The 12,656-nt window shown below is 35.5% G+C and overlaps 2 protein-coding genes across 2 annotated transcripts; both read left to right on the forward strand.

Annotated features, from left to right (window-relative positions):
• The first annotated feature begins 277 nt into the window (after nt 1-277).
• LOC133858764 (cytochrome P450 85A-like) lies at nt 278-5,121 on the forward strand. Its single transcript, XM_062294225.1, has 9 exons — nt 278-462; nt 671-995; nt 1,972-2,121; nt 2,220-2,465; nt 2,574-2,660; nt 2,812-2,890; nt 4,085-4,191; nt 4,282-4,406; nt 5,034-5,121. Exons 1-9 carry the CDS (start codon nt 278-280, stop codon nt 5,119-5,121), a joined length of 1,392 nt encoding a protein of 463 aa, XP_062150209.1.
• A 3,794-nt stretch (nt 5,122-8,915) lies between these two features.
• Nucleotides 8,916-12,502, forward strand: LOC133869790 (probable UDP-arabinopyranose mutase 1). Its single transcript, XM_062306865.1, has 4 exons — nt 8,916-9,424; nt 10,376-10,626; nt 10,720-10,888; nt 11,963-12,502. Exons 1-4 carry the CDS (start codon nt 9,101-9,103, stop codon nt 12,302-12,304), a joined length of 1,086 nt encoding a protein of 361 aa, XP_062162849.1. The 5' UTR covers nt 8,916-9,100; the 3' UTR covers nt 12,305-12,502.
• The last annotated feature ends 154 nt before the right edge of the window (nt 12,503-12,656 follow it).

The following is a 12,656-nucleotide window of genomic DNA, read 5'->3' on the forward strand; positions in this document are numbered from 1 at the left end:
TTATCGCTTTAACATCTTCTAATTAAGAAAGAAGGAATACCACAAGTCAATTAAGATCCTATATATTTTCAACGGTATGAGTGATCGACTTTGACCATTTCTAACTCGATCGGATATGGCCATTTCTAGACATCCTCATCGATCGCCAGCGTGCATGCATGGTTTGGGCGGCCTATTTAACATTTAATTTCCCTCGTTCCTCATGCTCAAACGTATATACCTTGACTAAACTAAACTAAACCTGAGTAATTGTTAATTAATTGGTACCGTACCGTCAATGGCACTCTTCTTGTTTTACTGTCTAGCTTTGGGCTTCTTTATCTGCTTTGCTCTGTTAAAAAGGAATGAGATAAGGTATAGAGGGAAACGGTTGCCACCAGGAACAATGGGGTGGCCTCTTTTTGGTGAAACTGTAGAATTTCTCAAAGGAGGACCTTCTTTCATGGAGAACCAGAAAGCAAAGTGAGCTTTTTTCAAGATGGATATATATATATATATATATATATATATATATATATATATATATATATATATATATATTGTCTCTTCTTGTTAGCTAGGATGATTTTGACTAATTAAACCTTCTTTAATTAATACAATCAAGATGAATTGAGAAAGAAAGAAAACATTTCTGAATTGTTATATATATATGTTCTTGAGTTGTCTGCAGGTATGGAAGTGTTTTCAAGTCCCACATATTAGGTTGTCCTACCATTATCTCTACGGATGCAGGGCTCAACAGATATATCCTTATGAATGAAGGAAAAGAAGGGCTTGTTCCTGGCTACCCGAAGTCCATGCTAGATCTTATAGGGAAGGCCAACGTTGCTGCTGTGCATGGTTCTGCTCACAAATTCATTAGAATGTCACTGCTATCTCTTATTGGTCCTTCAGCAATTAAAGATCAGCTTTTTCCATATATTGATAAGTTCATGAGACTTTTTATCGACAATTGGGATGGCAAAATTATTGACATTCAGGAAAAAACCATCGAGGTACGTACATACATATATATAATTTTATCATAATATTCTCTAGAAACACAAAGTTCATACGTATGTATATAATCGGTGATTCATTATCGTAGTTCTTTCTATCGAAAGTGTTAAATCACTGTTGTCGATAGAAAATAGTAAATTTAATCATTTTAAGTTATAGAAAAAAAGATTAAAAAAAAAAGTCTCTTGAAATAACAGTCGATTTTAAAATAGGACCGATCTTGGGGTGACTGAGCCACCCCAAGGCCTTGGCCAAATGGCAAAATGTGGGTGGTTGAAACCACCCACTAGGCCCTTGGCCGGGAGTGGTTCGATGTAACGACTCACCCTCAATGACACAATATTATCCGCTTTTACTCTCCCGAACCAGATTTCTACGCTTAATTGCAGAGTTTTGATAGGTTCATGGTCATCACGACTTTAAAATGCATTGTGTCAAGAAGTTATCTCGACTTGAAAACGCATTGTGTCAAGAAGAGTGCGAATATATATATAAACATATCCTTGATCATTCCCATACCCCAGTGATGTGGACGTCACATTTGGCCACCCCCAAATCAGCCCTGGGGTGGCGCGCTCGATCGCCCGCATTGGCTTAAAGGGATGGCTCGAGCCACCCCTTCAATTTTATTTTACTTTTTTAAACTTTTTTTTAAACAAAAAAAAAAAAAAAAATAATCCTTGATTTTTAAATTTATTTATTTTTTAAAAATTTCACAAATTCTATTATTTTTTAATGGAATATATGACACATGGTAAGGGTATTATAGGAATATAATAAAAAAGTGATTTTTTTTTTTTTTTTTGCACACTTTGGTAGTTTGATAAATCACTTTTGCACACTTCAAAATTCAATGCGCTATTTTAAAATCGGCTGTTACTTTAGATTGCCTGCTTTTTTATATTTTTCCCTAAATTATAATATTATAACGGTATGAACCTTCTTTTTGATAGGACACATTTTTCTGTGTAGATGGCATTTTACATAACCTTCAGGCAGATTGTGGAATCTGAATCAGATATAGTCTATGGAACTTTCAAAACGGAGTTTGATAAGGTAGCAACAGGAACACTTTCATTGCCTATCAGCATTCCAGGCACAAATTACTATGAGGGGTTAAAGGTATATAATCGAAGAACTAATTCCATCGATCCTGTCATGCATGTTTTTTCTTTTTTCGATCTTAATTTATGAATGTGAAATTGAGATTCTTTTTACAGGCAAGGAAGAGACTCATCAGAATCTTGAAGCAAATTATGGCAGAGAGGAGAGTTTCTCTGAGAAATCATAATGACATGCTTGCTGAGCTTCTAGGAAACGAAAATACCAAATATAATCTAAACGACGAGCAGATATATGATCAAGTATTTACGCTTTTGTATTCAGGTTATGAAACTGTCTCCATTACAACGATGATGGCCATTAAGTATCTCCATGATCATCCCAAAGCTCTTCAAGAACTTAGAGTGAGTCGCAGTTTTTACTGATCGATCGTGTTTCAATATTTTTGTCATGCATGCATGCATGCATATATGGTGTTCATATATAATTCTGTTCTGGTTTAACTCAATCAGGAAGAACATTTAGCAATACGAGAAAGAAAAAGACTGGAGGATCCAATTGACTGGAACGACTACAAGTCTATGAGTTTTACCCGTGCTGTAAGCAGATCAAATTTTCAAATAATATTATATGCTTCTTTTTCTTTTATTTTTTTCAAGCAAAAGAAATGTAAGAACAGAAAAGTTTAATTCATGTTTAACCAAAAAAATATATATTAAAAAGTATATTAATTTCTTTCTCTCTATACAGGTGATCCTTGAAACCTCGAGGTTGGCCACCGTTGTGAATGGTGTACTGAGGAAGACAACACAAGATGCAGAATTGAATGGTATATATGTTCAACAAACCCAAAAATTCATAAAATAATTAAAGCCTTTGCAGTAGTACGTACGTTAAGGTTTAATTTGGCAACATAGCATAAGTATATGCATGTGTTGGCAATAGGAGTTGTAATTCGTATTAGGGTTAAATATCCTATTGGTACCTGAGTTTTAAGCTTTTTTAAATTTAGTATTCGAGTTTTCATTTGTTTTATAAGTGGTATCTGAATTAGAGGTAAAAACTCGTTTAGTACCTCTGTTACATTTTCTGTCCAAATATTAACGCCCGCCACGTGTCAACTGTTGAGATTGACACATGACACTATATAAAAAAAAAAAAAAAAAAAAAAATCTTTAAAAATAATAAAATAATAAAATTTAAAAAATAATTGAAAATAATAAAATAATAATCACCCCCTTGGCCGGTTTGGAGCGACCGAACCACCCCCCATCCCCATGGCAGGAAAAAAAAAATGATGGGCTTTTGGCCATTAGGGGTGGTTCGGCCAAAAATTTGAGGGTTTGTCCATAGGGGTTAACCACCCCTATGGCCCACGGGGGTGGTTCGGCCACCCCCAATAGCCAAAGCTCATCATTTTATTTTTTTTGCCATGAGGTGGCCGAACTACCCTCACAGACCCCTCTTCTTCTTTTCTTTTTTTTTTTTTTTTTTTCTTTTTTACAATTCTTTTTTTATTTTATTTTTTAAAATTTTTAATTAATTTTTAAAGAGTTTTATTTATTTATTATATAGTGATGGCGGGCCGTTAATCTTTGGACAAAAAATGCAACAGAGGTACCAAACGGGTTTTTATCCCTAATTCAGGTACCACCTATGAAACAAATGAAAACTCAAGTACTAAATTTAAAAAAACCTAAAACTCAAGTACTAATAGGGTATTTAACCTTTCATATTTTCGTGTGGGGTTTGGATCATGTCGATACATGAGTGATGCACCCCATTTAATCAAACGGGTCAAACTTTTCAACCCTAACTCACTAATTTCGTGTTGAGTTCGTATCGGATTCGCAGGTGGTGTATAAAATCATCCTCCATCAACCCTAACTCGAGCCAAATGGGTTCAACAACTTAATCTTAACCTGTGTCTTGTCAAAAAGGTCAACTGCGGTTGATATAATCATAGAACCAAAATTGGCAAGTGATGTTTAGTCAATTTGTGATAATTCTATTTTGTTTTCAGGATTCATCATTCCAAAAGGCTGGAGAATATATGTTTACACAAGGGAGCTCAACTATGACCCACTCCTCTATCCAGAGCCTTTTACGTTCAATCCTTGGAGATGGCTGGTCAGTTAATTCCTCTATCCATTCAAATACTCAAACTAATTAAGCTTTCTGTATCCTTTTTAAGTGCTTAATATGTCAAATGGAATACAGGGCAAGAGCTTGGAGTCTCACGGCCACTTCTTCTTATTTGGAGCAGGAATCAGGCTGTGTCCTGGAAAGGAGTTGGGATTAGTCAAAATTTCTACATTCCTTCACTATTTTGTTACTAGATACAGGTTCGTTGCATTAGTCCCCTAATTAATTTCTCTGACCTTAAACTAATTTATACGTTATTTTTGCACGGGTTTGGTGTTTGCCCAACAGAGGTGAGTACACAAAATGACCTTGTCTTGAAAGGGTTCCCGTCATATATATATATATATATATAAAGGGTAATTAATTACATTTTCCTCCCATGAATTACTGACCATTGTTAACATGCAACACGTGCCACCACAAACTGACATATCAACTAAAAGAGAGCATGCAACTATCATTTTTATACCTTTACCCCCCTTTCGTCGGTCAAATTCATGAAAAGATTCAAATATCCTAACTCAAGTTTTAAATTTACATATAATATATACCTTAAAATTAAACAATTAAAAATCTAAAAAAAAAAAAAAAAAAAAAAAAAAAAAAAAAAGGAAAATTGGGGGTGGCCTGCGAGTCACCCCCTAACGTAAGGAGGTAAAGGTACAAAAATGATAATTTCACGCTCTTTTTTTGTTGAGGTGTCAGTTGGTGGTGACATGTTGGTAATGACCGATAATTTAGAAGGAAAAAATGTAATTACCCCTTATTATAATTTTTTTTTGGAAAGAGTGAAACTTTTGTTAAAGTATTAATCGTCCTGGTTACAGATGGGAGGAAGTTGGAGAATGCAAGATCTTAAAGTTCCCAAGAGTTGAAGTACCAAATGGGTTGCACATAAGGGTATCAAAGTACTAATGTATTCCAAGTATGGCCAAGTTGGGCTGAAAATTGACTTCTAATGATCCTCCTTTCTGGGTTGAAGTGCTGAAGTGCTCAAAGGCAAATATTCTAAGTATGATGTTTCTGTTTTCGAGGGCTCTCCTTCCTCCTCCTCCTGGCTTTGAAATGGTTTGTTGAAAATTAAGGTGGTTATTAAGAAAGTAGCCTATATTTCTATCTCTAATGAAGCTCATGTGGATGTGTGTGATTCTTCTTAGATTCCTTTGATGCCATTCTTTAAACCTAGACCTAATGCATGTGAATCTTGTTGAGCTTGCCTGCATTTTGTGTTACTGAATTAGATTTCATTTAGTTCGCGGAATAGACCCCTGAAATGAAATGACTATTCTATAAGAATAATCATTATTTTGTTTGGTAAGGGTTTATTCATTGGAATACATAATCCTTTAAAAAATTAGAAAAATAGCTATTCCTAAAGGGATATATTACATTTTCGATAAAAAATCACAAATTATTATTATTATTTTTTTCTCTTTTTTTTTTTTTTAAAGAAAAAAAACAAAACAAAACAAAACTCACCTTAACAGTGGATAGTCGACCATCCCAATGGGTGGTCGGCTAGCCAGTGTATGGAGCCGAGGGTGGTCGCACCACCGCCGGAACGCCTCTTGGTGAACCCCTGAGGCATTCAAGAGGTGGTGCGACCACTCCCGAAACATTTTCCACCCCCAGCGCCCCTCAAGGGTGGCCGACCACCCACCACACACTAGTTTTCAATTTTATTTTTATTTTTTTTTAAAAAAAAATATTAATTTTGTTTTTGTTTTTGTTTTTGTTTTTTTTTTTTATTTTTTTAATTTTGATTGGATTTCAATTAAAATATATGAGCTATTACCAAACTAAAGAGTATGAATAGTCATTCTATTCCATTCTCTTTTATTTCCAGTAATAACTATTACATTTTCTAATTGAATATTCATTCCGCAAATCAAACGAGCCTTAATGATTTCAGGTGAAAGAGCTTGGAACATAATGCTTTTGCATGATCTTTTTTACCCTTTCTCGATTCAATATATTCTAAGTATTCACTTGCCTCAAGCTAGGTATTTTGATAAAGAGAAAACCTTCGATACGAATTTACTGTAAAACACCACTTTTACGACCTTCAATAGGAATTTGACACATCACTTAGAAAATACCAAATACACTAAAGACTATAATAATAATAATAATAATAATATGTTGTATAGAAGGAAAAGAACGCAATTCTGCAGTATAGAGTTCCTGATGTTGGGTTGTACTATTGGTTCAATGAAACGAAAATGGTGGAATTGATGAGAGGGAAAAGGCTAGTTTTTGTGGGAGATTACAATCAATAGGAATCAATGGGAATCCATGCTGTGTATGTTAATGGGAGCTATTAGAGATCCAAAGAGGATTTAGGAGATTGAGAGTCTGAGACCCATGGGAGGAGAATTAACAAAGAGAAGGGAAATTTTTAGTTTCAAATTTGTGGTAATTCTGCAGTATCGTTCTTGGCTTTCCGACCTGTTTATTTGTCATGCTTTCGAGTAAACTGAGTTTGAGGTTGTCTTTGCAAAATTGCAGGGTTATAAGCTTAGAGTAGAATACTATGCGACACGTTAATTCTTAGTTCATGAGAGCAATATTAGGCTCATTGAATCTTCTTCTTAGAATGATTAATGTTGAAGTTTGTGGGTAAACTTAATTGATGGGAATACAAGTAACAAGCGGAAGCTTGAGAAAAAAAATAACACAAAGGGTGGTTCGGTGTTAGATACTTACGTTCACCACTCTGAATAGCTTCTAAGGTTACATTGTGCTCATTGACTTAATTGTTTACAATACAAATGTTTCTATTTCTAGGGTAGTGACTAGTGAATAAGTATTAAGTATGATAATCAAGCCTTAAATAGAGAATATTTCGATATTGACCTGATTGGAATATATGGAAAATATATTGTATATTATATTTTTCATATATTCTAACACTTAATGATAAAAACTCAACTCTCATACAATTTGACTCATGTGTCAATTCTCATAAACCCTTGGATCAACTTCTATTAAAAAAATAAAAAATAACGGCTGATGTGCACTGTCATGTCAACCCAATTGTATGAAAGTGAGATGAGATTGAGTATTTAGAATTACTCTCTTAGAATTTATCATTTATGTTAGATTGTTATCAAATCTTAAATTTTTGATTACTTTATTAGTAATACTATATTAGTAGACTGTTGTATGATTGTTATACAACTTGATAATGTGATAATGAAAACGAATTATTTTTTCAACACTTGTAAAATAATAATAACAATAATAATAGAAAGCTGATTTTTACTAAGACATTAACTTATAATAATTTACTAAATTGCATTATTCCCTAGAAAGAGATGAGATAATTTGCATTAAAAAAAAAAAAAAAAAAACGAGATAATGGAAAAGATGTCAAACATTATAATAACTCAACGCAATAATAACAACCGTAAATCCAAGAGTTCACTGGATACCATTGATATTTTTTGAGAACCGCATGGACCCGCCTAATATTTACCCGGAATACTTGGGGGTCATTACTTTTTCTTCTTTTCTTTTTTTTTTTTTTCATCGATTACCGGTTATTGTCAATATGCCACCATGAACTGACACATCAACTAAAAGAGAGTATGAAACTATCATTTTCATATCGTTACCCCTATTCCGTTAGAGAATCTCTTTAAATCGGACGAAATATGTAAATTTTAAATGTTAAATTCTATTTAAAGACAAAAATGACATTAAATAGTAATTTAATAAATATATATATATATATATATATATATATATATATATATATATATATATATATATATATATATATATATATATATATATATATATATATATATATTTTTTTAAAAAAAAAAAGGAAAAAAGAAAAAAAAAAAAAAAAAAAAGAAAAAAAAGAAGAAAGACCGTCCCTCGGGGAAGGGGGGTGCTGCCCCTTTCTTTCTTTCTTTTTTTTCTTTCTTTTTTTTTTTTTTTAATTTGTTTAATTTTAAAGATATTTTTATGTAAATTTTGATTTTAAATTAAAGTATTTAAATTTTTTTACAAATTTAACTGACGGAACGAGAGTTTTGATATGTAAATAATAGTTTAATGTACTTTTTTGGGTTGAGATTTCAATTCACGATGATATTGTCACAGTGTCGGAAGGAGAAGAGGGGTAAAAATGGAGTCTTGGAGAAGTAAAGAGACTAAGAGTAGTTTGGGGAAGAAATGGTGTTGCGAGGGGGACACGTGGCTCAGGAAGTCGTCAGTAGCGGAAGTGCGTCCCAGCTGGAGTGAGTCCAAACGGTGCGTTTTGGGGGTAGCAGACCTGGGCCACCGATCTTAGTAAATAAGGACCAGTGCGTTGGGCCTTAGTTGGGTCTGTTTATGTTTTGATGGGTCTAGTGTAAGGGGGCCTTAGTTTGGTCTATTTTGTTATGAATTAATGGGTCTAGTTGTAAAGGGGCTATAAATATAAGACCTCTAGATTATTAGGGTTATCACTGTTAGCAATTACTGCTTTGTCTCCTGGAGGGTGGCACCTCGAATTCTGCCATTACTACTGCTCTATTATCATCAATACAACTACCACTTCTACCAACATTCCTTCATTAATTTCCCTCATTACCCAGCATTATATTTACACTGTACCAGATATATTGACGACGAGCGATATTAGATGGAAGAAAAAGTAATTACTCATATAGAAATAATTGATGCACAACGACGTAAGAACATTGCACAATTTATACACAACACATATCTTTCACATGGGTGATCCAATGATGTAGTGTAGGAATATATTCCCTTACCCATATACTTTATATATTTACAAAGACAAAATCTCACTTTTCGTCGTCGAACCAATCTCTCAGTTCTCTTCTCTCTCTCTCTCTCTCTCTCTCTCTTGCAGCCTCTGAATCTCTCTCGGTAACCAATGGCAGAGCCTTCGACCAAGGCCATACCCCTCTTGAAGGATGAGCTGGACATCGTGATCCCCACGATCCGGAACCTGGATTTCTTGGAGATGTGGAGGCCGTTCTTCGAGCCGTACCACCTGATAATAGTCCAGGACGGTGACCCGTCGAAGATCATCAAGGTCCCAGAAGGGTTCGACTATGAGCTTCACAACCGCAACGACATCAATCGGATTCTGGGTCCCAAGGCTTCTTGCATTTCGTTCAAGGACTCTGCCTGTCGGTGCTTCGGTTTCCTGGTCTCCAAGAAGAAGTATATTTTCACTATCGACGATGACTGCTTCGTAAGCTCTCTCTCTCTCTCTCTCTCTCTCTCCTCTGCTTTTGATGTTTTGTTCTTGTCCTAGTTCAGTTTCTGTTTGGTGGCCGAGAAGTTGTTGAATTATGTTTGAATAAGAGTAATGGTGACAGTGTGTTGATAGCAAAATGGAGCTTTTGTTTGATGAGATTGTGGTATTCGATCTTGAGGTTTTGGGGGATATGGGGTTCCGGGTTTTGGTGGGTTTGGTTTGGGAGATGAGTATTGGGGTTTTGATTGAGGGTTGGGTTTTCGGGGGGTTCTGGTTTTGGCGTGAAAGTTATGGTTTTGATGTGATGTTGGTAAGTGTTTTTTTTTTCTTTTCTTCGTTTGTCGGTGATATTTTGTTGGTTTATGGTTGACTCATATATTTATCTTTATAGGTGCTTGCAGGACGTGAAATGAAAGTAATGTCTTTTCTTTGATTTGCTTTGCTGAATTTGTGGTTTGTGGCCTTGGCAAAACTGGTTTTTTCTTATTCAAAAAGAAGGCCTCGCTGTTGATGCAGCAGCATGGAATTTGACGTTTCATAGCCATTGTTGAGGATTTAGCTTTACTTCACTCAATAGTACATCATGTTCTAGTTGCTGATTCTTTATAGACGTGCTTAAAAGATGTACTAGAAGTGTTGCAATTGTTTTCTTTTTCGGGAATTGAATCTATGCAGTTTGTTAGTTGGGTATAGAGTGGACTGGTAATTCCCCAGGTTCTTTAATGACTTTGCCGATGCGTGTTATTAAGATAACTATTTTCACCTGGTTCTTGGATGGACATAGTACTACAGTCACTCCAGGTCCCAACTGCTTGATTATTGACTAGATCTTTAGGATCCACCCGTTCTCGTGTTCAATGAACTTTTCGTTTCTTTCATTATGGATTCTACATCTGGCTCTTTTTATTATCCAAATATGTAAATTTTCATATTTTGTATATGCAGGTAGCCAAAGACCCATCTGGGAAAGATATAAACGCACTTGAGCAGCACATAAAAAATGTCCTAACTCCATCCACTCCATTTTTCTTCAACACTCTTTATGATCCATACAGAGAAGGTGCTGACTTTGTCCGTGGATATCCTTTCAGTCTCCGTGGGGGTGCCCCTACTGCTGTTTCTCATGGACTCTGGCTTAACATACCAGACTATGATGCTCCTACACAACTTGTCAAGCCACTGGAGAGAAATACCAGGTATATGATATATCTCTTATAAGCAATCAATGAAATATGTGCTCATTCGGTGCAGGCCAGTTCTGTTTATTTACTCGATGTTTTCTCCCCCAGGTATGTTGATGCAGTTTTGACAATACCTAAGGGAACACTGTTCCCCATGTGTGGTATGAATCTAGCATTCAACCGTGAATTGATTGGACCTGCAATGTACTTTGGGCTCATGGGTGACGGTCAGCCAATTGGACGATATGATGATATGTGGGCTGGTTGGTGCACCAAGGTAGTTTTTCTTTATCAATTTCCAGATTCTTCCTTTGTTCCAGTACTGTGTTCTTTAGGTTTGATATCTGGTTTTACCATGAGTTAATTAATCAAGTCTTGTGATTGATGGATTTTAATTGAAATTTAGAAAATTATCTATAAGGACTAAATAGTTGCCATGGTGTGTTGGAGTTGATTTTAATGTTATTCGATATCCGAGTGAGAGATCAGGTCACATTTGACAGTCCCCTATGATGGAATTTTTAGAATTCATGTTTGATCAGGGTCTTATGGACACCCCTCTAGTAGGTGAGAACTTCACCTGGTCCAATAATCATGAATCTTGGTTTGTTCAAGAATCGATAGGTTTTTTTCTCCCCTGGTTGGGACAAATAGCATTAAGATGTGTCTTAGAGGAGACTCCCTTGAATCTTGTCGGATCACTTCTCTTTGATGCTTGATTTTGGTGTTATGAGTAGGAGTAGTCGGTATTTTAAGTTTGAAAATATGTGGCTAAAGTCAGAGGGCTTTGTGGATCAGGTGAATACATGGTGAAGGTCCTATAGTTTTCAGGGATCCCCTAGTTATGTGTTGTCGTGCAAGTCGAGAGCATTGAAATCAGATCTGAAAAAAATGGAATGAAGTAGTATTTGGCAACGTAGGGAAGCAAAAAAAAGATCCTTTAGATGGAATCCATGAGCTAGATAATATTGCAGAGGGAAGACCCTTAACTGAGGATGAAATGTTGAGAAAGGAAGAACTTTTTAAGTAATTGGAGAGGTTTATTCTTCTTGAAGAAATGAGTTGGAGGCAGAAGTCAAGGCTCTTTGGTTGAAAGATGGAGATAAGGACACTAAAATTTTCCATCGGGTGGATGTCGTCTATTTTACATTCATTATACTTACCAAAAATTACCCTCATATTTACCAAGTAGCTCTTTTAAATGATTACTGGGATTATAGTGCGAATGGATTCTCTAGCTCATACTAGTTGCCTTTTTTTCTTTTTCTTCTTTTTCTCTTTTTCTGAGCCATACTAGTTTCCTTTTCACTTGTTCAGAAGTGCACATAATGTCTTATGAATGCTCTTGTAGGTTATATGTGACCATTTGGGGTTGGGAATCAAGACTGGTCTGCCCTACATATGGCACAGCAAAGCCAGCAATCCTTTTGTTAACCTGAAAAAGGAGTACAATGGTATCTTCTGGCAAGAAGAGCTGATCCCATTCTTCCGATCCGCTGTCCTTCCAAAGGAATGCACGACTGTTCAAAAATGCTACATGGAACTCTCCAAGCAGGTCAGGGCTAAGCTTGGGCAGCTCGATCCCTACTTCAACAAGCTAGCCGATGCAATGGTGACTTGGATTGAAGCTTGGGAAGAGCTCAACTCCCCTGGAGGAGACTCTGCCAACCAACCAAATGTACCTGCAAAGTAGAGACTTTGATCAACTGTGATTTGCCTTTGATTGCTTTTAAAGCTTCCTAGTTGCTGACTATTATCATCACCATCATAATTATTTGTTTTTATTCTTTCCCCTATTGGGTTGAAACTTATAGAATATTTATTGTACGTTTGGTGGATGACATTCATTTATTTTGCTATAATGTCATGAGTTTAGAAATTTTGGGGAACACATCAGACAATTGCTGAAATAAACTCATTCCTTCCACCTCTGATTTATAGGGCATTTAACTAAGGCGTAAGCAAGATAGAAAACCGAAATCTAACTTTATCTTAAGTAGGCATTGCAGATATAAACTCATTCTTAACTGGAAAAGTTCCTCGAG

Source organism: Alnus glutinosa, chromosome 1, assembly GCF_958979055.1.
Source record: "Alnus glutinosa chromosome 1, dhAlnGlut1.1, whole genome shotgun sequence".
In the NCBI taxonomy this organism is placed as follows: domain Eukaryota; kingdom Viridiplantae; phylum Streptophyta; class Magnoliopsida; order Fagales; family Betulaceae; genus Alnus; species Alnus glutinosa.